The sequence below is a fragment of the Aulonocara sp. 'chitande type north' Nkhata Bay genome, linkage group LG7 (genome assembly GCF_057382095.1).
Source record: "Aulonocara sp. 'chitande type north' Nkhata Bay isolate Kocher_YH1m ecotype deep benthic linkage group LG7, A_spYH_male_GT1.1, whole genome shotgun sequence".
Lineage (NCBI taxonomy): Eukaryota > Metazoa > Chordata > Actinopteri > Cichliformes > Cichlidae > Aulonocara > Aulonocara sp. 'chitande type north' Nkhata Bay.
Window position 1 is genome coordinate 18,354,865 of NC_141350.1, and position 24,018 is coordinate 18,378,882.

Genomic DNA, 24,018 nt, shown 5'->3' on the forward strand with positions numbered 1-24,018 from the left:
CAAAAGCGTAAAGTTCCCCCAACCTGAGTGTAAGGTGTGCACCGTCACAGCTAGTTTGGAAGTGAATCACGAGCAGCTTAAACTTAAAGCCAAGCTTGCGTGGCACAAACACTGAGAACAAGGTCTTTGAGTGTGGTAGGACGCATTTTGTGTCCGGTTATTCATTTTTTCACAGAACTAGGAGTAGTAAAAAGGCATTGGATTTTTTTTAATGGAAAAAGATATTATTCAAAGCAGATCATTTTTATATCTAATCTTAACACAAGCCTGGCGATGGTTCTAAAAGGGCACGTTTACAAACCATCTTTTATGTGCAAGGCATCAAATATACACCAGCATTCATAATCAGTCAATCTATCAGTGTTTATTTCATTTTTAATGTGTGACTGCAATAATATGACCGATGCGTTCACATTAAAATGTTTTACTGCTGCAACCCGTGGAAGGGAAATTCGTTTTAAGTGTTTTATGTACACATGGCTACCTGAATCGACTAATGATGCGTCATATTTTATAAACTGGGTAATCTGTCTGTAAAATATAACTACATAAGTAGTGTGTTTGTTTCATGCTCAAGTCACTCCCTGTATGTTTAGTTTCCACAGCCGTTTCTTGCCTCACCTGTAGCCAGTCTGCCAGTTGACATAGTCTATAAAGTCCTCCACTGCCCTTTTGCTCTTTGTCCGATCGACTTCACAATCTCAAGCTGTCCAGACATTTTTTTGTTTTCACTCTGCTTGTGGGCTTTCTTTGTTCCCTCTGTTTTTCTTATGTGTAGGGTTCCTCGTCTCCTCTTTTTACGTCCTCCTGCCTGGGACCCGGAAATCAATCTCAGTATCCCATGTTGAAGGATTTCTGAATTGCTAAAATGGATCAGAGAGGAGAAGGCGGGCTTGCAGAGGAGCTATGATCGAGGATGCGCAGGTGTATCCTGTGCATCAGCATATAAAAGAGGCGTGGCACACAGCCAGAATACATAAACCGTGGTGGGTGATTCTTCAAACAAGCAGTGATTTGTATTGTTTCGGTTTTTAAGATGATTGTGAGGCATGTGATTCAGGGTTTGGGTTTTTTTTTCCAGTATTTGTATGTGTGTGAGACAGAGGGTGTGATATCTTGCCACATTGCAACTTTAATTAAAACAGCCATGAATATTTAAAAAAATGCAAACAGTGTTACCTCTGACTTCACAAAGCACAGGTGTAGTTGGGCTTGAGATTGCTTTAAAATAAGGCTCTGGAGCAATACTACATCATGTTATATACTCAATGGCTCAGCTCACATCTCTGATTGGAGTGACTAGGATCGAAGGAGAGGAAAGGAGGGGATGTGCAATGAGAAAGAGGGGAGGTTTTTAACTTTTTGTCCACACCTTTGTTTGCATATTTTCAATCTCCTAGAAATTATTAGAAAATGGATTTAAGACTTTAATCTGCCTGATTTCCTTTTTAGGGGTCTTTTCCTCTGAACAGTCACAGTGTCTTACACTCTGAGACTTCAGCAAAGTTTACTGCATGTCATGCTGTGCCACATGGATCTAATAAATCCAGTTTTATGTATGCAGACTGTAAGATGATATAGTCTAATCTGCTCAGGCGCTACAGCACATGGTTACAATCCCTTCTCCATTTGTTCCCACGCTATACATTCATCGGTGCAGTCATGCTGGAGGATGAGTACAGACAAACACGTCTGCTACCTAAAGTTAATCAGATTTTCTTCTTTGTTGGAATAATCGCAAACATTTTGTAATGCATGTTTGTGTTTTACAAACTAACAGTGAACCCAGAAACCTAAAAATCTAATTGAAGCCACTGTATGGCCAATAAAATCTCATATCTGTTAAATCGTGATAAATCCAAATTACATAAGAAAAAGACAAGCAATTAATGTAAATGGAAATACTTTATTTCACTATTACACAATAACAAGCTGGAAAAAAAATTACAAAAAAGAGAAATGGAACAAAATGCTGCAAAGCACCACATAATTTAGACGACTCAAATGTGGCAACGGAACCTTATGCTAACTGCCTTTGCTCTAGCTAATGTATCATCATCATCATCATCATCATCATCGAGAATTTAGAAATCAAAAAATATTTGGACATCAAGCAGAGTCATGCCAGTAATAGTAATATTTTACAGTTTCATGTAGCAATGATTGGGAGTGGGGAATGGTGATCCTTAAAGGTTCACTCTAAGTGGTGAGACATAACAAAGTGGTGGGTTTCAGGAAACCGTAGTCCATCATCTGTTTGGTATGATATACATTTGCATTTGGTATAAAGGAGTTGAGGAAGCAGGCGCCGGTCATAGAGTATTTGCTCTACGAGTTAAAGCTTAGCACCAGATGGGTGGAGTTTACTGTACAGAACATACAATCAACTGTGGCTAATCAGAAGGGAAAGAAAAATACCTGAAAGGTTACATTTTTTTTTACAATTGTCTGTATTTGACAATGTGACACTGGGTGTGTTATTCTGAACTTCCACCCATCTGATTCAGCAGGCCAAAACAAATCCTTACAACGCAAACACTATGTGACCCACGTCTGTGAGGAGGACAGTGAAGAGACACAGGGATGGTGTTATTTTTTATGTATTTTTTTTGTATTTTTTTACATGGAGAACACTGTACAGGTGCCTTCAGATCTGCCAGGACTAAAGGCACATGGGATCCACTGAGCAACAGATGTGTCCATTCTGGAAACACAAAGAAAGAGAAAGAAGAGAGGCACAAGTTTGTTACAATTTAACCTCAGGGCAGCTCGTTTTTTCAACCAGATAATATTTTTGGGTAACAGCAGTGCTGCGGCACACAGACTTGGTTTGGTATTTAGAGTTTGTCTGGGCGCTAACTGATACAAGGTGGCGATTTCTCACTGAGAAATGTGAACGGTCACAGAGTCACTTTGGTTTAACCCCTTCTACGATGCGTGTACCCCGGAGGTCCCTGTAGTTGGGACTATGCTGCATTTGTTCTAAAAAATAAAACTCATGCACAGTGAAGAGGCTGAGTGTTAATGCTCAAACTAAAAGGATGAAAAATTGCTGTGCTTCATTTCTGTTGAATCAGAAAACTGACTCTTTATAATTACTTTCAAATTTACACTTTTGATATTTCCACAAAGCAATGTCGAAAATCTCTAGCTGGCCTGGTGATGAGGGTGAGGATGCTGCATTTCAAGTATCCAAGAGGCCAAGGTTTTTAATTTTAGGCTTGTATTGTAAAGCTGCTACTCCAAGGACTGTTTTTAGGTGAATTTAAAAACTGCGTGCTTAAATAAAATTTGCCCCCCCCCCCCCCAAAAAAAGATGCATAACCTAAAGATGCCTCCCCTCCCCCGCGACCCTGACTCGCATAGAAGAAGAAAATGGCTGGATAGATGAATGGATGGTAGAGATTCCAAAAATTATGATGTTTATTGAAAGTCCTCAGAGAATAGCTGTTATTTTCTGTCTGAGATGCGGACATCATTGCAGGCACGCGCGACGAGAATATTTAATAGTAGAATTTCAAGTGAGGGAGTCAGCCTTGGTGGATTAAGTCCTAAAGCTCAGGCAAACAATTTACGCTCACATTTGGTAATGAAGAGGATATTGCCTGCATAGTTTACTCTCCCCGTGACTGCTCAGCGCTGCAAAATAAAAACTCACGAAGAGCAGCTTTCTCCATCTGATTTACTTGAGCTGCTGATGTGAGTGTTTCTCCAGACGTTTTCAGCACTTCATCCTCAAACCTGTGTGCTCCTTTAGCAGAGGGAAGAATACATCCATGATTTCCTGCTGCAGCCGAGCCAGAGGCCAGGAAAAATGACGCTGCCAGAATTTCAGTTCATTTTCATTTAAAAGAACAGTTCTACATTTAAAAAAAAAAATTGCTCATTATAACTCAGGTTACAGACCTGAAACAGGAGTCTTGTCATCACTCTGAGGTTGCGAGGCAACCAGTGGATTTACAGCAAGTTGCCGCTCCGAACCAAGAAGCAGGCCAGCACGTTACATTGTAAACCTATAACTTATTTTTACACCCTAATTAACAACTAATTAAAAATGTTAATTAGTGACCTTTAAAGGAGCTGGTAGGTTTATTACCACTCAACAGAGCCTGTTTCTAGCTTTAATCTAACCGACTGCAGCTTCATATTTAGCAGAAATACAGTGCAGTGCATCCGAGTAAGACATTCTCATCTAATCCTAAACAAGAAAAATAAAAAGCACATTTCCCGAAAGTATCAAAGTTCTGCTTCACAGAAAACTGCATTCTTGTTAATAAATATAAATAAAACATGTAATCTATGATCTAATAAACTCAAAATTAGAAAGGGAATAATTGCGGAACAGAACATCATATCTTATTTATTTGAATTGATACAGCAGCCGTCTTGTTCTTAGAATGAATATTAGATTCATTTTTTTCCCACAGCAATTACTGTGTGCATCTTGGTTTAACTAAATAGCTCCCAATAACTGCCCTTTTACAACAACTGGTAAATTCAACTTCTGTGAGGTGTTAAAGATGCACAAATTGCCTTTCTGTTGCAAATACTAGTACTCTGTTTTTGCCCCCTGAAAAAGCACAAAGGGTTCTCACTTTTCAAGCCATTTTTCTTTTGTGTCTTGCCTGCCACGAACTAGAGAAACTGTAATTTGCTGTTTCCATGCTGCCGGCAGGACTAGCAGCTTACCTTGCACTGGCACAGAGTGCACTCTGTGCCATGTTTAATCCAGGAGGAGCCGCTGAAGCGTGAGATGTTGTGCTCGTCCGTACATGTCTTGGTGATGTCGTTGCGGATGGTGTCGGCCTGGCAGGGGTCGGTGACACAGCGGGGACAGCACTCGCCCTCGGGCACCACAGTAAACTCGCAGTCCACAGGCGGGCACGGCAGAGGCCAGCAATCCACCTGCCCCTGCTGCGAAGGTGGAGATGGAATTTGAAAAGGATAGCCGAGCAGAGAGAGAGAAAAAGAAAAATAATCACTGCAAATGCACTTTGCATTTCCTGTGTCTAAACAAGTTATTCACTCAAATGCACATTTCTCCTAACGTAGTGTATTTGTATGCTGGAGGGACCGTCTCGACTTGTAAGGAAGCTAGAAAAATAAAGATGAGCGGCACAGTCTTCCGGCAGCGTCAGCAGTTTTTCCAGACTGTGGAGGTAAATGTTCCACCTTTCTAATTGACTTGTTCTAGTCTCGTTGTTCTCCTATTAATCTTACAGCAAACTTTCGGCACAGAAAGCCTTCTTGGATTTTTCCCGCTGCCGTTTTCACTGGCCTGAGAAAACGGGTCATAGATTTTGTCCATCCTTGCAACTCTTAACCGAACTGTACTCTACATCATTCTGTCCTGACCCACTTCTGCTCGTGCTGTCATACATGTGCATATCTGCCGCGCGCCTTATTGAAATGAAATATGAGTTCAGACTGTTTATGTTTAAGCACACCAGCAGATATAAAAGGGGTGCGCACGCATGGTGAGGTTTGATGCAAGTGTCCCACCGGGGATATTCAATATCTCTCAAAATCATCTGACTCAGCGTTTCAAAAATGTTGTAGTAAATTAGGCTGGCTATAAAGCGCGCTCTCACACAGAGCTAATGCCCACTCCCTGCTTCTGTGCTGTGTGTAAACATTCGAAGTGGGAAATCCCCCCGAGTGGCACTTTCTGCTCGCTGCCAGAGGGAGGGATTGAGTGTAGCCTCAGGTATCTGTTCCACACTGTGATAGGGGACGATGTCATCTTTGTCTGTTTATGCAGATGTCTGTCTGTTATCATACAGGAGAGGCTGATGTCGGGCACAGCTTTTTACAAACAACTGACGCTGGACTTTGATATCTTTGTGATACTTCAGATGAAATCATTTTTTAATATGTCTCCATTCACGATATCTCACTGCTATTTAATCTCTAGATGTAAAGATTTGCTGTTTTTAAGACTGAATGTTACAAAATGCCTCTGGGAAATTAGAACTGGTGACATTTATCTTTGCTTGGGAATTAGCCTGCAATAATTATGCCATTTTTATTCTCAAAAATGAAGCTACTATCTACATGTATGGTTGTAAAAATCAATGGTTTCTTTGATATTTTGGTGATTTAACAAGATGGCAAATTGCAAGTGGCCCGCGTGTGCGCGGTCTGCAAAGGCCACACTCTTGATTTTAAATGATTGCACGGTTCATACAAAAGGATTCACATCTTGGACTTGAGAGAATGTTTTGCCCATCTCCCTGCTGTCACTGTGTATTTTAAGGCCCCCGCTGAGTCTGGACAGCCATGCCTCTGCTAAGTGTAGCAGCATTCAAGGTTCATTTCACGTCCCTGTCACGCTACTGGAGCCCCAGTACGGTATCGCGGGAGCAGCCTTCTCCCTTTCAAGTGCTGCTCTTTGTACTGCGTGTGCTGGTGGCCCTTTGCTCTGCGTGCGCCTCTGTGCATCTTAAACTGAGCATGTTTTATGTCTATCTGTGCGTACATGTGGACATATGTAGGATGTGTGCAGATTTTCAAGCACACGTATACTATGTTTACATTGTGTGTGTGTGTGTGCGTGTTGTTACAGGCGTGCCTGCAATCTCAAATGTGCTCGTGTCTGCTCGTGTCAACACGAGGGCCTACACTGAGTACTGTTTCAGCGAGAGCGATGCTGAAGCAAACCCATTTTCAGCCAACTGCGCTTCCCCGCTGCCCCTCTGCTGAGCGGTGATTTTCAAGCTCTTCTATAATGGCTCGCTGTAAGAAATCCAAAAAAGCAGCTCTCAGGTCCAGGCATCAGGACGGCATTACAATAGAGGGAGGGAGGGGTGCGAGAGGAAATGACATTGCTATTGCTACTCAGACCATAAATCTGTCAGAGTGGAGCCAATTTATGGTATCTTAGCTGCAAGTACGGCTGATCTTTAAAGGCAACAAAAAGAGGATGAAATAAATAGAAAAATAAGAGTTGTAAAGTGCTGCTCTGAGATCCAAAGCAAAGACGGTTTGTGAGTCATTCAACAGAGGAACTGACACTGGTGTGGGTGAGTGTTACAGCATGTTGGAGGAAGGGGTGGGGTTAGGAGAAGACAGTGGGGTAGAATCTAAAGCCTTCAATTTGCATGTGATATGCATATGGTAATATGGTAAGAAGGGCAACACAGGTGGGAAGATTTATTGTTTTTGTCAGGTTTGTTGGGAAACGCAAAACGCCTCCCTGTTGCTTCAACATAAACACTGTTAAAACCTTGAAAAGGTCAACGCAGCAGAAGATGTGAACACAAAGAAAGCGGCGCATACGTCTAACTGAGAAAGATCTGTGTAGTGAACGAAATGCTGTTTTGTTTCGAATGGGAAATGGGATTAGATGTAGAGGACACTCGAAACTAGCACCTCAGACATACACGCTGCAGAACCTCCTCAAAGCACAGGAATAACACTCCCTGTTTCACCCTCCCACCTCATAGGCGACACTGTTCCCCTAACCTTGAATGTCTTCTCCAGTAAAACGTGTAATTCCAGCACAGCAGAGAGCAGCCCTTACAGTTCTTTGAATTCTTTAAAATTTCAGTAATCACTTGCTTTGGTTTTCCACTTGTGCAGAAGAAAGAAATCTTCATTTTCTCCTCTCTGCAACCTCCCTATTCACCTCTTAATCACTCCCCCCCTCTTGCCACAAAACATCTTTCCTTGACTTTTTTCGCAGAGCACATCTCTCATTCATGAGCATTTCCATGGAGACTGGAGTATTTGTTACATCTCTCGTGTGGGCACTGCGGCACGGCAACGAATGCCTATGTTGTCTTCGCTATCACCTTAAACGACACTGCACGAAAGCGTTAAATACCTGCGCTCTTTGAAATATTATCAACGTGCAGGAGGGGGTTGGTACAAGCGCCCTTTACTCACCAGGCACTGACACTGCTGGCAGTTCTCCACCCACGTGTCCCCGCTGCCGTAGGTGAGCAGGCCGTTTTGATGCAGACACTGGCTGCTAAGTCGAGGGTCGCACTCGGGGCAGCAGAACAGGTCGGCGTTGGGATTGTCGCAGTCGCACACCATCCTGCGGCACATCACTTGGCCGGCCTGCGTGGGGAGCACAACTGAGCACTGAGCACAGGATGACGCATGGGCCAAAACAGCTGCACGCACAGACAAAGGCCTCTGCTTTGATGGGATCATTAAACATACATGTTGATGATTAATAATGTAATGAAGGCAGTCTAGCTCATGCCAAGAAAACTGTTCTGAAGCAGCAATTTATGACACGCCAGATTAAAGTGTGTACTCTATGCGTACTGATGCATAGTTTCTATTCATCAGCGTGGTGTTCTCAGTGTTTTCAGACTCCTTCCAAACTCATCAGAGTACAGGAAATAATCGGCAGCTTTGAGAAAGCGTGGTAGGAGTTTTAAGCTTTTTAGGATTTTCTAAGATTTTAAGAATTAACTATGAATTGGTTGAGAGAGAAGAAAAAAGAATTGCATGATAATTGATAATGAAAATAATCAGAACGACCCTGCAGTAGCCAGAAGGTGGTGAAAGGAACAGGTACTTCTGTTGATTGTTTCCACAGAATCTTTATATGTGCATTAATCACGGTGTTTCAAACGCATGTCTAGTATCCCGAGCCCAACAGCACCCATTCATAATAGCGTGCAAATTTTCCATCCAATCCCATTTTAATCGCCGCTTTGCCTTCTTGTTACTGTTTAATTCTAATATTTGGATATTTTTCTGTGGATATTCATACGGTTACATATTTCCCGGCTCAGGATGGATACAGACGATTGTAAAAATAGGAAGTCCGAATTAACTATAGAGCACAAAATTAAATTTGAGTATTTTAAAGGTCCCCTACATTTTGCACGACGACAGCTCGGATAGGCTTGAGTGCCCAGCCCTGAGCTGAAAAAGGAGTTAATAGAATGGATTGAAAATTGATTTCAAAGAGCATGAGTATGATTTCTTTTTTGTAACAAAACTGACAATAAAGTCTACCTTTCATTCCTTTACATTTTTTGTAAAGAATTGTCAGGAATGCATTCAATGTTGCCAGTTAACCTGGTATTTTGATATTTTTTTCTGAACATGTTTTTGAAATTGGTCCAGATGCATCGATGGGTTACACTCCACCCGTCAGCACTGCAATCAGAGCAAAACAATGAACTATTTGTGTACTGCTTGACCTCGGGCTGGATGCTCTTTGTCTTTTTTCTGGGGTTTGACTTTGGTTTCCCCTCTTCAGTTAATCGCAGCTCTCCATGTAATATCCGGCTGTGTCCACCCACTTCCAAAACAATAACATGTTTACTCCTCTGCTCACTGAACTGCTCAATACAACTAATTTTGACAGGCAGCTCTTCAATCTCTCAAATCAATTAATATGACTCATTTAATTAGGGAGCCATTTCTGCCCTGGACCTTTGTAATCAAATGAATAATTTGCTGCTTGATCATTCACTACCGACACTAATCCACTATAATCACCTTCCACTACCGCCAGACACTTGGCATTAGGTTGAGTGAAATGCTGAAATGCAAAGTATGACTGCTCTGTGACCTGATAATCATGGAGGAAAAAAATGTGTTTAAGATGATGGAATGAGTTTTCTGGACCAACTGTTCCCAGATGCCTTGTCACTTTGATGTCAGGAATCAATCAAAACAAGTACATCAAGAGCCCCGATCACTCTGATAGACCTTTAAAAAGGACTATATAGAGAGAGTAGCTCATGCGCTTTAATTAAGTTGCTCACCACTACTGCATCATCTCCATCCATCCACCCATACATACATCCTGATTTTAGGACTCTAGTCATGCAAAAAGCATCAGATCAAAATTCATTCACATTTTCATGCATTTTCAGTTAGCGTTATTGCTACATTACTAGCTAGAGAATTAGCCTAGCAGACTGCATATCTAAGACGAAAAGCACTCAGACAGCACAAACCTACGCCAAGACAACTCCCTATCTGAGCTGTATTTACTTTTAAGGGAAGAGTATTGTATTTTGTATATAAACGTTATGTAGGAGGCGACCTGTTTAGAGTATACCCTACCCCTCACCCTATGGAAGCTGGAACAGGCTCCCGCCTCCTCACGATCCTAAATTGGACAAGCGGAAAATAATTGATGAATGGATGTTTCATTTGTAAATAACTGAGCATGAATAAACTTATTATATAATATAATAAGATACGGGACATTTTATGAAGGTTGGCATTATTTGACCTTAAAGAAGTGGCCAGAGGTTCAAACTAACATGATATTTACAATCCCCATATATCATTCCCTATATGCCTATATGTTCTCAATACAAACAACGGCAGGAACAAACATAGTTGTAATAAATAGCACTAAAAAGTATTATTATTGTTTTGACCTTTAGGAGAGGAAGGAGAGGTTGGGGGTCAAATGTAAAATTGTAAGTATAATTTCTAAAATAGCTTTTTGAAATCATTACATTGACCTTGGAGACCTTGGTGGATGTAAGTTTGATCAGAATTCATTCAAATCTTTTCAAGCTATCGTGTTAACGGACAGAACGCCATGCATGCAAATGCTACCAAAAACATAACCTCCCAGACAGAGGTAATAAAGACTGAAAGTTACACGTGTGGTAAATTGTCTGATCTTCTGCCGGTAATAAATGTTTAGCTCCACACACATTATTAAATTAATATTAAGGGAAGAGTCATTTAGGAAGCTGGCAGGCCAAAAGACTAAAAAAAGAAAAAGGAGATGTGAGACTGGAACCAGGAGCCTTCTGGTTATTACTGAAATACATTTGCTTTACTGCCCTTAGCCACTGGTTACAGTCAGTGTTGGTGACTTTTAATGATCTCTTTACAAAGAAGGACAAACTGAAATATCCTCACCTGTGGCTTGTTATATGTAAAAGCCAATCATTAATAAAGAATCAAGCTATTTCTGTACAATACTGCAAAGATTTAAAACTGTTCTGTCATTAAGAAAATAGCAAAAACTGGGAAAAATAATAAATACAATGCGTATTACGGTCAATTTTGAGCCTTTCTACCTCTGTTTTAATCTCCAACAGCTTTTTGAGACTTGTACCTCTTTCTTTAGCTGCTAAGAAATCAACAGCAATCACTGTAGCATGACGAAAATCTGTAGTTGCACTTCTTGCCATCTGTTTACCATGACTGGGTGAATGCTACAATTTCCAATTTCCACAGAGGCAGTAAATGAAATGCAATTTGCTAAGACGATTTTACATTTTTAGACTTTTTGAATTTCGAAAGGTCACTCAGGAGCTAATTCGCACTTCAAAGTTGCCAAAGCTGGGTGCAAATGTTTGCTGTTGATGGGGTGTGACAATGCCCAAAGGTGGTCTCCCATTTGTCCTACATCAATTATCACATGTCATGTCTAATTAAAAATTAAAAAGGGAAAGAATCATTTGTTGCACTGCTGCGCTTTAGTTGTTGTTTTAATAAAATGTCACTGCTTGTTTAAAGAGAAGCACTCTGACTACAGGATAAAACAAAGTGACGCTTGCTGCTGATTGGTCCTGTGGGGAACAACATCATTCCGAAAGAAAACCAGGTTTACATTTGCTTTGTTATATTATTGTATTTCTGGTTTAAACACTTGGAAAGCAGAGTGAAAAATAACAGCGCTGAAAACGTTTCACGCCTGGATCAGCTGAACGCACATACTGTAAAAGTGTGCACGCGTCAGAGAGACAGGGGAAATCATTACTCGGCTATATACAGCCGTGGACACGTTTCCTCGTCTTTTCACTTGTCTGCCTCTTTCTGTTTCAGCGGATCCATTTACCTCTGCTTTGTTACTCTGTTCTTGGTTTGTTTCTTTGCTTTTCCTCTCAGCTTTCCTTGTCTCTGTATTCTCTGCATATGTCTCAGCCTGTTCATTACCTGGCAGGAGCACACCGAGCACCTATCGCTGTCCAGCACCCAGATTTGCCCGCTGTGCTTGACCTTGTTGTCATGGATACAGTCGCCGGTGCAGTTGTGCCCGTGGGGGCACCGACAGTCATAGCCTCCTTCCAGGTTGAAGCACACTGTGTCGTTGGCACAGGTGTTCCTTCCTGTCTTGCATTCATTAATATCTGCAGGGAATACAAAAAGCATGACATCATACATATGCTCTGTGCAGATAACAGTTTCTTCTTTCTTTTTTTTATTACAAGACCAGTAATGTTGCTTTAATAGCAGGGCGATAAGGTAAAAGCAGTTTTCCCTGTAAACGTTGATGCTCTTATATGTCGGTGAGCAGCCATGCTTTTATCTCTTTCAGGACAACAGTGCCCTGCCTCTCTGTATGTGAAAATCGCTGAATAGAGGATTTGAAATGCAATTGTAACGTGCAGCAATAGAACATTTTTCAAATCTTGCTGGGAACACGCAGTATACAGCTGTAATGTAACCCAGAAACCCACTTTTGGCAAAATTATAACTTTGCTTTGTGACGAACACACAGGCTATTTTTTTTAGGGTGGTTTTAATGCACTTTTTTCTCCCTCCTTTTCCTCTCACAACTCAAACTGACAGCTAAGATTGGGTCAACGAGTGGAGCAGCGCTAGCACTATTGTTACTGTAGATTGAGGGTTTCCGTTTTGACAGCTGACACTTTTTTCTGACAGGCTGAATCAGAGAGAATGTTTCCGAAAATGAACAGGCTGCAAAAGGAAATGTGATATTTTTAGGAAGGAAAACGCAACTCCTAACAACATATCTATGCAATCATACAGGCACACAAACGTTTCAAAAATAAAACACTGAAAAAAAACATCTCAAAAGTTAAGTGAGTTTTTCAAAGTGGATCACTTAAGATTTTTTTTCTTAAAGTTCAGATTTCAGAAGCACTATTTTCAGTGCCGGCTTTTGTAATTTGAAGCCCTCAATCCTGATACTGGGACTCAAAGAGAGGGACTTAATGATGTGATAAAAATGAGGCATAAAAAGCCTGTCAATAGAAAATGAATGGGTGTTGCCATTAATAGCGGTCTGTGGCATTCTTGCATTGCTGAAATGTATGAACTGGAATTTAATCCTCAATTAATGCAAGGACTTGAAAAAATTAAGGTCAAATATTGATAAAGTAGGTGCCTTATCCTCTTGAGCAGGCTTTACTCTAATTAAGTCAAATAACTTGAAAACTGAGTTGCTACAGTAAAGTTGGGCATTTGTGCTCTGAGATCACTCAGGTTGGATGCTGGGGTGATGGAGGGGTTGAAATAGCAGACAGATGAGAAATGCTCAAAAGTCCATATCAAAATTTTTGGACCACTTGAAAAATGTCAAAAAAAAAACAAACATATTTTGCATGGTTGGATCTTAACAAGGTTCAAAGTAAGCTTCAAAATGCAACAAGAAGAAATGGGAGAGAGACAAAATGTTTTTTTGAGCATGCAATTTATTGAAAACAATGCTTTAACTGAAACAGGCTGTTTTACAGCTGATGAAAAGTTTAAGACCACATGCCTTTGAAAGGCAAAATCTGTGTAAAAATGTGGATTCATTGTCATTTTCTGTCAGGTAGTCACACTGTCATGACGTTCTGATGGCAAAGCCAAAAAAAACCATTCCATTTTTCAACATTGTCGGGTTGCTGAACTGCATATGCAGGGTCTCTTGCAGCGCGCCGTCGCTGCTGAGGTGGGACGCAGTAGTACAGTTATCTGGAATTTCTTAAATGATCCTGATCTGGGTTATGGAACAAAAAAGTCAAGTGGAAAACAAAAATAATTTCACCAGCACTGAGCCAGAGAATCCAATTGGCTGTCCACCAAGACACTGGATGATCCTCGACCCAGATTAAGGCCGTTACTAGCACCGATTGCAGCCCCATAACCATCAGACGGCATCTGAGACTGAAGGGATTCAAAAACAAAAAAGGTCTTCAAAGGCCTCGTCTGCTTGAATGCCACAGCACTGAGCGTTTGGACTTTGCAAGAGAGCACCAAACATGGGACATTGAAAGGTGGAAGAAAGTTTTATTCTCTGATGAGAAAAATGTAACCTTGTTGGTCCTCTTGATTTCCAATGTTACTGGCATGATGAGCAGATCCCACCTTAGATGTTTTTTACACGCCACGGTGGAGGGGGCGCCATAATGGTCTTTTCCCTTAAGTGGAACAATGGAGCTTCAGGAGGTGCAGGGGCGTCAAACAGCCGCTAGCTATGTCCAGATGTTGCAGAGAGCATCCCTCATGATTGAGGGCCCTCGTCTGTGTGGTAACCAGTGGGTTTATCAGCAGGACAATGCTACAGTACACAATGTTCACAGGACAAGGGACTTCTTCCAGGTCCAAAAGAGTGATTTCCCAATCACGCTTTTGAACCATCCTGTGTGTTCCCCTGATCTAAATCCAGTTGAGAAGCTTTGGGGATGGACGGCAGGGAAGTTTACAAAAATGGACATTTTGATGCCCTTCATGCGGCCGTCTTCACCACTTGGAGAAATGTTCCCACTCACCTCATGGAAACACTTGCATCAAGCATGCCACACTGAATTTTTGAAATGATCAGCAATAACGGTGGAGCTAATCATTAATGAGTTCATGTTTGGAACTTTGATTTCTGTTTTCGGGGGGGTGTACTTTTTTTAAGGAGGTGTGGCTTTAAACTTTTGATTGGGACTGTATAACTGGGATTGTTTGTTTGTTATATAACGTGAGGAGAGTGAAGTATGTTATGTATGTTTCCTGCCTGAAACAGCTTCCAGTTTTCTCTCTATGGCGTAGCGTTATGTCAATTCCAACAGGACACATTTTTGGCATTTTTTTTTTAGAATTGGATAGACTTATAAACACAATTCTTAAAAAAAACAAAACATTAAAATAAAAATTTTTAGGTCTAGTTTTGGTAAGTGTGAAATTTCTACCAACTTCTTTTAAGACTTTCAGAATTTTACACGATCATATTTATGTACTTTTTTATAAATGATCTGAATTATTCGACTTATTTTCTTTTTTTAGTGTGTGAAATGTCACAATTATGTGTTCATTTTTTTACTGTGTCGTGTGGTGTGCTAAATAAAGACGTAATTAACCTGAAACAACTTTATCGCCAATATTTGTGTTGTGTATGTGAAGGCGGGCTACTCACCTATACATGATTCCCCATTGGCGGAAAACAGGCCGTTGTCATGGTACCCATCCCGGCACTCACAGTGATACCAGCCGGGCAAGTTGACACAAGTGGATTTACTGTCGCACTCGACAAAGCCGTCCGCACACTCATCAATATCTGGAGACGGAGAGAAGATAAGAAAAGAAATGAAGAAAAAGAAAAGTCACCTCGGATTTAGTCAACATATCATGTTGGTTCAAAATAGTTTTGTACAGTGAATAAGGGTGCTCAGCTGCATTCTTGCCTGGCAGGCATTTTCAACACCGACTGATTCATAATTGATAAAACAACATGTCTAGCATATCAGTAAATCTGGTCCGAAGGCTTTATTGATCAAGCATAGTTTCACAGCCAGAGAAGGACATCTGTATCAATAAAAGATAGCAGGGAATGAATGAATCTAACATAACAAGCTTATTCTAGGAAGACAGCGGCGGGGAGCGGCTCCGCAGTATGGTGGCTTATGCGCGCGAAAGATCCCCGGTTCGATCCTGAGAGGAGACACAAATCCCTTTGGGTTGTGTCAGAAAGGGCATCTGGCATAAAGAAAATCTGCCAAATCAAACACGTGGAGCTAAAAATAGTTTACTGTAGGAAGACAGAGATGTTACTAGCTTGTATCTGAAGAGGCCATAAAGCTCCTTTGCAGTCTCATCTTCTCATCAAAATATGCAGTAAAACAAATAAATTCCACAGTGCGTGCACAGTTTTCTACAACTCTGCTCGGACAAAGGAGTTTCTATAATGCCTTTGGCACAGCTTCTAACAACCTGTGGGTGGCTGTCAATAGATGGAGGTGATGTTTGTTTTCACAGAGGTCCACTTAGAAATATCCTTGACGCTGCCTCCTTCAGCTCTTCTGTTTAGCTTACACGTTCTGACTTTCTTCTTGGGTGCATTTTTCTTTTGTTTTTATCTCTTTTATTCTGTTTAATTCTCATTTTTCTCTTTCAGTCTTTCTGCCTACAGCTGGCCAACCTTCAACCCTTTCATTACGACGAGCGGCCTTGCAAGCAGCAACCAAGAACAAATCCAATACAGGTTTCAACAATGAGCCTAATACACACAGAGAGAAAGATTACTCTGATATTTTAGCTCGCATTTAATTAAACTAAGGACTGGGCCCACACGAGAGAGGAAATAAAGCCTGTTATTACGCAGTGGGGCTAAATATGTTAGGTCCAGACATGCACCGTGATTAAATGTGTCTGCATAGCCAGTGATGGCTTTTTTATGATTGTGCATGATGCATGATGCTCTGCTCTCATTATGAAAATGGCAGTGTGCCGTGTATGACCTTCTCTGCGACTGCCTGCAACAGTATCCCCCACAGAGCTACAGGCAGACGGGCTCATGGTTGAGCCCCCCCCCCCTTCCACCGCCCAGGCAGTAATGGGATTAAGATCTATTGGCTAATGAGCCCTCAGCCTTTTAATAGAATTCTGCAGCAGATTAATCGTTGATCAAATGTCCCACAGATTAGGGTTTTATCTATTTAAAAATCACCCGCATTTGTCTGCATGAACTGCAGGTTTTCTAAAATTAAAAAAAAAAACTTTCCACATTGGTGAGGTTTAAAAAAATCTCGCTCCTACAAGCTGGCAGACTTTAAAAGTGAAACACACTTCACCAATTATATCAGTTTGGTGAGAAAGGAGCACCTTATTTCCCCCCCCTAAGGACAGCAATGTTGGCTTTAAAGGACGCTGTTTAAATCGCGAGTCTGCAGCAAATAGCATAACCAGCCGATCTTTGAAAATGAATATGAATTCACCCCACTCCTGAAGAGAAATATCCAATGCTCTTTGTTGCCTGTGAATTCCAGGGGCGATAAAAGCGCTGGGAGGTTTTAAAGGGAGGAGCTGCGTGAGGTGGTGTTGACAGTATATGAAAAAGAAATCATGCTGAATTTGTTGGAATGATTCTCTTCTCTCCAATGCGGTTGTGTGAAGTAGTTCAAAGTACAACTGAGTAGTCAGATTCTATTTATAACAAACACCGAGGGCGAAGTCAGTCTAAAAATATGCTAATGGGTTATTTTCAGCCAGTTTCATTCAGGTGTATTTAAAACGCTCGGCTGTCTGGTTGTAACAACAGCGGGTTACACCTTCAGCAAAAGGTTTGTCTTTCTTCCCCTTTTTATCTTCGCAAACCTTGTCAGCTACAATTATGGCGCAGCGCTTTTCAGCCTTCTGTCAAATCAACCTTTAAAGTGCTGCAATGTTTTAGGACAATGCAACTCATTGTTGTCGCACCTTGGATCCGACAAGGCTCGGTGTGCGAGGTGCAGCGGAGATGCGGCACGCTTGCACACACACACAAAAAGTCTTGCCTCCCCTTTTATCATCTGGAGGATCGTTGTAATTAAACCATCAACAGCGACAGTCAGACAAGGGCGCTGCCGAGGAGCGCCGTCACTACTGAATCATGGCGCTTTCGCTTCTGTTGAATCACAGAAGTGGATGGCTGTATTTTTACTTGTTAAATCATGTCGTGCTTCTTCTTCTTTTCTTTTTTTTTACCTCTCTGCACTGGAAAAATAAAACCCAGTCCAAAAAACCCCCATCACCATCACAAATAAATAAAAAAATAAAAAAATGCTTCTCTCTCCTGGAGAGGTCAAGGCAGCGGTACAGCAGTTATTTTGGACTTACCTCACTGCATGAAAGACTAGAAAAACAACACAGAAATACCTACGCAGGGGAAGAGGATGGGCCGGATGAGGAGGAGAACAAAGATAAACGCAAGAAGGTGGAGGACAGAAAGAGGAGTAGGAAGAAAAATTAGAAAGACGAGGAGATGGAGGAGGAATCGTTGAAGAGACACTGCAGTTATTCTACTCATTATCCTGAGTGGCAGCCTGGAAACAAGGGCTCTATTAAGGCAGCTCTCAGAGGACAAAGTGAGACACAAGAGGACCATCTTTTCTCTGCCCTCCTCCTGGGCTTGTTATGCCACTCTGCCACGAACCACCCTTCCTCCCTTTATATTCATTCTCTGCCTTCACCTGTCCGTGTGTTACCTTTTTCCGCCAGCCGCCTGTCTCAAATCTAATGCAAAAATAGAGGTGCTCTAATTGTCACCGCTGCTAATCCCTGTGGTTTTCTCCCCCTCTGAGCAGAAAAAGCCAGAGTTTAGAGATGAGTTTAGCCTACCTCTTCTCTTCATGTCTACCTTTCATTGTTTCTGCTCCTGAACACCACTTCACATCATTCTCACTGGCTATTCTGATGCATAAAAGGTGCAATTCTTTGACTTCCCCTTCCAGCTTTCCTTCCCTTCACTATTCTTCCTCCCCTGTTTTTTTTTTCTTCCCTTCTTTGACTGACAGATAGCCCTAGGGGTTAGGATGCAATTCTGCTGCCTTGCATCACTCATTGCAAAGCCTGTCACTGCTGCCACGTGTACATCTCCCGTACAGTAACCTAATTCAAAAGGATTTCCATTTCCCTGCAAGTCCACCTGATAATCCTGATTGGCACAGGGAAGAATTATTCACACCAACAGCTCACCCTGCCATTTGTCAAGTCAAATGCCAGTGGAATATAAGTGGATTTTAAAATAGGCTGAATTTGTCATGTCAGATCAGGTTTAAAATAAAGGCTGAGAAAAGACCGGAGAGTCGATAATAATGTTTGCGGAGGCGATAACGTAAGAAATGGATTGCTGATCGCTGTTCTTTTATGTATAGTGAAGTGTAATTGAGTGATTGTCACTGATCCTCAGTCTTCATTAAGAGAAAGAGTGAACTCACATAAATCAATCGCTGTGAAACCTAAGGCAAACTTAGTTACACACTGACTTCCTGAAGATGAAACAGACACTGAAAAGCAAATCCATATCTGCAAGCACTTGAGTAGGAGAGTGGATGAGTAATCACGGCAAATTGGAAACAAGTCTGGTGAACAACTGGTAGCTGCAAGAGCATACAGAATGCAATCAGTCTGCATGCAAGTCTCCCCAACCCTTTAAAGCAGGCCTACAGCTGAGACTACAAACTGCTTTGCGATGGTTGTTTTAGTTATAAAAATAGAAGGAAAAAACCCAGAGAGGTCCTTTAATCGCAAAACGTCTGCCTGAGAGTATGGATGTGTTTGATAGATGAGCTAACAAGAGCATTGAGACACAAAATAAACATGTGCTGGAAACTTCTAATTTGAAGCTTATAATACCAGAAGTCATGCTAGAAGGGACTTTTGAATCTGCAATGACAGTATTTATTTGTATTAACAATTAAAAGTCAACCCATGTACATGACTGGTTCACTGTATCGCAGACAGGACTTTAAAAAAAGAAGGAACATAACCTTCACAAGTTGTAATTGTCCACATTTTCTGCTATAAAGGTTAAGGCACTGAAGAACTGAAAACTGTCAATATGCAAAGTTTCAACATAAATAAAATTAAAAATGTCCATCAAGATAAGTGCAGCAATTTATAATTACCTCAAACTAACCATTAAGGCCAGCACAGTAATTTCAGTACTTTAAAACAGCGGTCTCCAACCTTTTTTGCGCCACGGACCAGTTTATGCCCGACAATATTTTCACGGACCGGCCTTTAAGGTGTCGCGGATAAATACAACAAAATAAAACTAGTACCGGTACCGAAAAAAAGAAAATTTATTCATAACACAGGTGAAAAGACCCAGGAAAACCGAGTAAACGATAAAAGCGATAACAAAATAACGCTGAAAACCGATAAAACCCTGAAAACCATAAATTTCACACCTGAGCCTCAACTCTCGCGGCCCGGTACCAAACGACTCACGGACCGGTACCGGTCCGAGGCCCGGGGGTTGGGGACCGCTGCTTTAAAAATTGCACAAAGTACTGCTGCTCTCTCATTTTACAACAAACAGGACACAGTCATTTTTTTATTTTATTTTTTCTTGTTCAGTGGTCAAAGCGGCCAGAGGCTCGGTGTGCCCCAGCTTGTGATTGACATTTGCAGGTTGTAGATCCAGGCCAAAAGAGAAGGCCGATTAAAGAGTTTACATTTACATGTAGTGTAAGTTATCACATGGTATTGTACATGTACTGTATTTAATAAAACTGCCATGTGTCTGCACGCCTTTCAGCACTTCAAGATTAGCATGCTGTGGTGGATAGACAGCAAATGGTGCACAGTAAAATGTTCTTCTTCACAGAAATGCATGCATGTCTGCATAAAAATGCTTCTTACAATACTATGACTCAAAGTTTGAGTCAAAGGAAATTTGAATGAATTGAACCGGTCATACTGAAAGGCAAATATTTGAGCTTTAATACTAATAACATAAAAAATGCAATGTGTAGAGTGGAATGTGCAATTTCCCATGATGATGACGAACCCACAGATCGATTGACGATTGCTATTAGATTAGTGGAATATTTAAGAAGCTTTAATCCAGTTGTTCTGGCTTTAAGGTTTGTTTTATTCTCACTGTTAAAGTAAGTTTTTTCACCTAATGCAATGTAGCTGTGTTCAGTGAAAATCAGTGTAAATCTTACTGATTTCATGCCAGACTGATATAAACACCAAAAGGATGCTTACATTGCTCCACATATGCGTTTTTCAAAATAATGACTATTTCTTCCTCTCTCAAAGGAGAGCACAAAACATATCATTTACAGATCTAGTGTATACTAGCCTGCAGAGTAAAAGCAAGCATTTTAATTTAAATGTACTCTAGCTGTTCTGTGGCCAGTGCAGATCGCTGCATTGCAGCAGGTACAGTGGTCGCCTATCCCTGTGAGATGTGTAATTTAGGTAGAAGCAGCAGGTTGCGCGCAGCTAAACGACAACTCCGGCCATTAGCGAGGCCTAATTAAGACACACTAATTACAGGTGATGGAGAGAGTGCTTTGAAAGGCCGACGCTAAATAAATAATGAATACATAATCACTGTGCTTAAACAAGCCGCTTGAGCGGGCCCCGAGGCCTTGTGGGTAAATTGTGGAGGGAAGGAGGGAGCGTTGCAGTGATGCATCATGGGAGCTGTCAGAGATGCATCACGGGAGCTGTCAAGAGGGTGGAAAAAAAATGAATGTGGTTTTAGATATTCATTAGTGGTGGGTGGGAGGTGCCTAGGGAAGCTTTCAAAGATGCAGGCTATTGTAGGGACACACACCGTTGCTCTCGCTGTTTCAAATTATAACAATCAGCAGCTCCAATAACTGTTGGCAGTGTTATAAAATTTACCCTGGAGTGGTCCGCTTTCATACACATGCAACCCATCTCTCTGTATATAATAATAAAACACTTAGTGCTGGCCCTATCATCTGAATGTGTTTTTATTTGATATTTATCTTCCGGCCTGCGTGACTGGGGTTGTCGGATATCTGGTATATCTGCCGTTTAGTCCGTCTTTCAAGCCGCTCTTCTTTTTTCTCTGTCTAATCTGTCATGTTGTCTAAAACTCTGACAACCCTCCTCGAGTTCAACATCAATGTAAATGAGTTCTGAGGGAACAAATTGTTTGTCTGGCCCCGTTCTGCTCTCTGTCCCAGTCAATATGCCAGCATGACTTCAGCACTCTCTCACTGCCTTCAAGGTTTCCTCATGAACTCACTGGCCATCCCCGCGTCTCCTCCTATCCTCCTCCTCTTCTTCACTGCTCCCCCCCACCCGCCCCTTCCATTTTTTATACCCTGTTATAATTCCCTTCCTTTATTCTCCAACTTTTTGTCTCTTCTATTCTACTCTTATGCCCTCGTATCTGCTATCACCCACTAATTAAATATCATTTCTTCCCCACTCAACTATTCACCCATTGCCTCCTCAAACAAATGATTTCCTCACTTCCCATCCTTCTTCTTTTCCCTTTTCTCACAACAGGAAGAAATATTTGAGCAAAGGTTGCTAAAACTCGTAGAATATTTCTTTGGTAAAGCAAACAATTTAGCAACACTGATGAAAAGACACATTCTCTTTAGATTAAGTCTCTTCATGAGAACAAGACTTTGAAGGAAGACGTGTGCTGCCAAATGATTGTAACTTTAGTAACCAAGTGTGGCGTTTTTTTCTTTCAATAAAACATCATTTTACAGTGTAGGTGTGCTGCACCAGCACTCCTTGATCGTGCTCTTGAACATTAGCCTCCAGGAGTGTGTAGGAGTGACAAATCTAAATTGTATCATTAACACCAAACATAAAAATCTTTTATCTCTTTCTCCTTGTCCTCAAAGAACTTTGTCGATGCTAAAATAGCCTCTGCGTAATTTGGACCTGCTGATTAAAACTGCTCACAAGGATTCGAGACTGCAGATGAATTGAGAGATGAAAGGCAGAGGTGTCCATCCCGAGCATCTGATCAAATGCTGCTCTCCCTTCAGCATCCCACAGTGTCCTTTTGAGAAACTAGCAAGAGGCCAGCCGAGGACAGCAGAGATGGCCATTAATTACAGATCTGACAGAACAGTGACAGAAAATTTTAACTGGTGGCCAAGCATCCTAATAGGCTTAGAGAGGCTTGAAAGGAAAAGCTAATGAGCTGAAAATAAAGGAAATGCAGACACAACCTCCCCATTCATCTTGTAGGAACAGGTCGGCAAACACAAATCTAAAACCTAAACAAGGAGTGGATTTCCATTATTATTTCATAGAGGTATTGCAGGTCCTTGGTTAGCTAAAAGATTATCAGAGCTACGATATTTATAAAGGCCTTACAAAATCTTCTTACATGTACGAGGTGCTTTCCTAAAGGTTTCATATCTAGAGATGCTTTAGGATGCATAGATTAATAGTTCCTCCTGCCCACTTATCTTAATAAGGCTAAGTACCTTTAGATGGGACTGGATAGAGAAAAAAAATTAATTATACAAATGAAAATAATTTCTTTCACTTTCTTTTTACAGGGAATTACTGGATTTGAATCACATGGCCATGAGCAGGTATCATCATATCTACCAATTTACTAGTTATGCAAAGGCATCCAATTTAATTTACTTTATTCATACAAAACAGTGGTTATGGGATTTTATATTGCAAGGTAAATATGAAGCTATATTTTACTGAAACATATCAAATATTTAGAAAATGTACAATTTTAAGAAATGAGTAAATCATACTAAAAAGAAAGAGCTAGAAGAACATTATCCAACTATCGAGGCTAATTGGCAAAACGTCAGTAACAATATTTGGTATAAAAACAGAGGAGGCAGAATTTCTCAGAAGTAAATATGAAACAACTGAAAGGCTTTATTTAAGGTAATAATATCCTTTAGCGGTCTAAAATGATGCGTCACGATGATTTCTTTACTTCTGACATCTATCTATCTATCTATTAGGGGTGCAACGATACACAAAATTCACGGTTCGGTTCGGTTCGATACTTTGGTGTCACGGTTCGATATTTTTTCGATACAAAAAAATGTTCATGCCTTTTTAATTTGTCATTTATTAAAATTATAAATATATATTTTAACACAAAAGTACAGTTTTTAAATTTAACCCTAACCCTTGTGCGTGTTGTTTTTTAGCTCGTCATATTGCAGCCACAGAAATTCTTTTGTCCATGAAACCATAAAGCTGCACTTTCTTTTTGCCTTATAGTCTGATTTGTCATAACTTCTCCGTTTTGTGGTAAACTTTTCTTTGGCTGTCACTTCTTCACCCTGACCTGTCTTATTTGGCTCAGCAGAACTAAAATATATATCTGTCTGTGAAGGTTCTCAATCATCCAGGTCATCGTAGTGAAATATATATCCAGCCGCACTCACATAAGCTCAGCGATTCTCTGCGCGATCAACCTCTCACATGTTTAAGCTGCGGGAGATTTCACTTGTCATGTTTGCATAGTAAGCTAACAATTAATAAGACGATATCAGAGGAATTGGTGCACAAATTATCATCACTCACAGATCAGTGCTGTCGCTCTCTATACACAGTTCGCGCGATTGCAAAGTGAAAGCAAAAAAACAAGCGCAAATTCAA

General features: G+C 41.0%; 1 protein-coding gene across 1 annotated transcript in view; it reads right to left on the reverse strand.

The window, feature by feature from the left end:
* Window positions 1-1,886: 1,886 nt before the first annotated feature.
* The window catches only part of nell2a (neural EGFL like 2a), an 87,002-nt gene continuing 64,870 nt past the window's right edge, over window positions 1,887-24,018 (reverse strand). The window contains exons 16-20 of the mRNA XM_086299206.1: window positions 15,080-15,220; window positions 11,884-12,077; window positions 7,888-8,064; window positions 4,690-4,914; window positions 1,887-2,704 (exon numbers count right to left, since the gene is read on the reverse strand). Coding sequence (XP_086155332.1) covers window positions 2,663-2,704; window positions 4,690-4,914; window positions 7,888-8,064; window positions 11,884-12,077; window positions 15,080-15,220 — 779 coding nt within the window. The 3' untranslated portion in view covers window positions 1,887-2,662. The remainder of the gene's footprint in view (window positions 2,705-4,689; window positions 4,915-7,887; window positions 8,065-11,883; window positions 12,078-15,079; window positions 15,221-24,018) is intronic.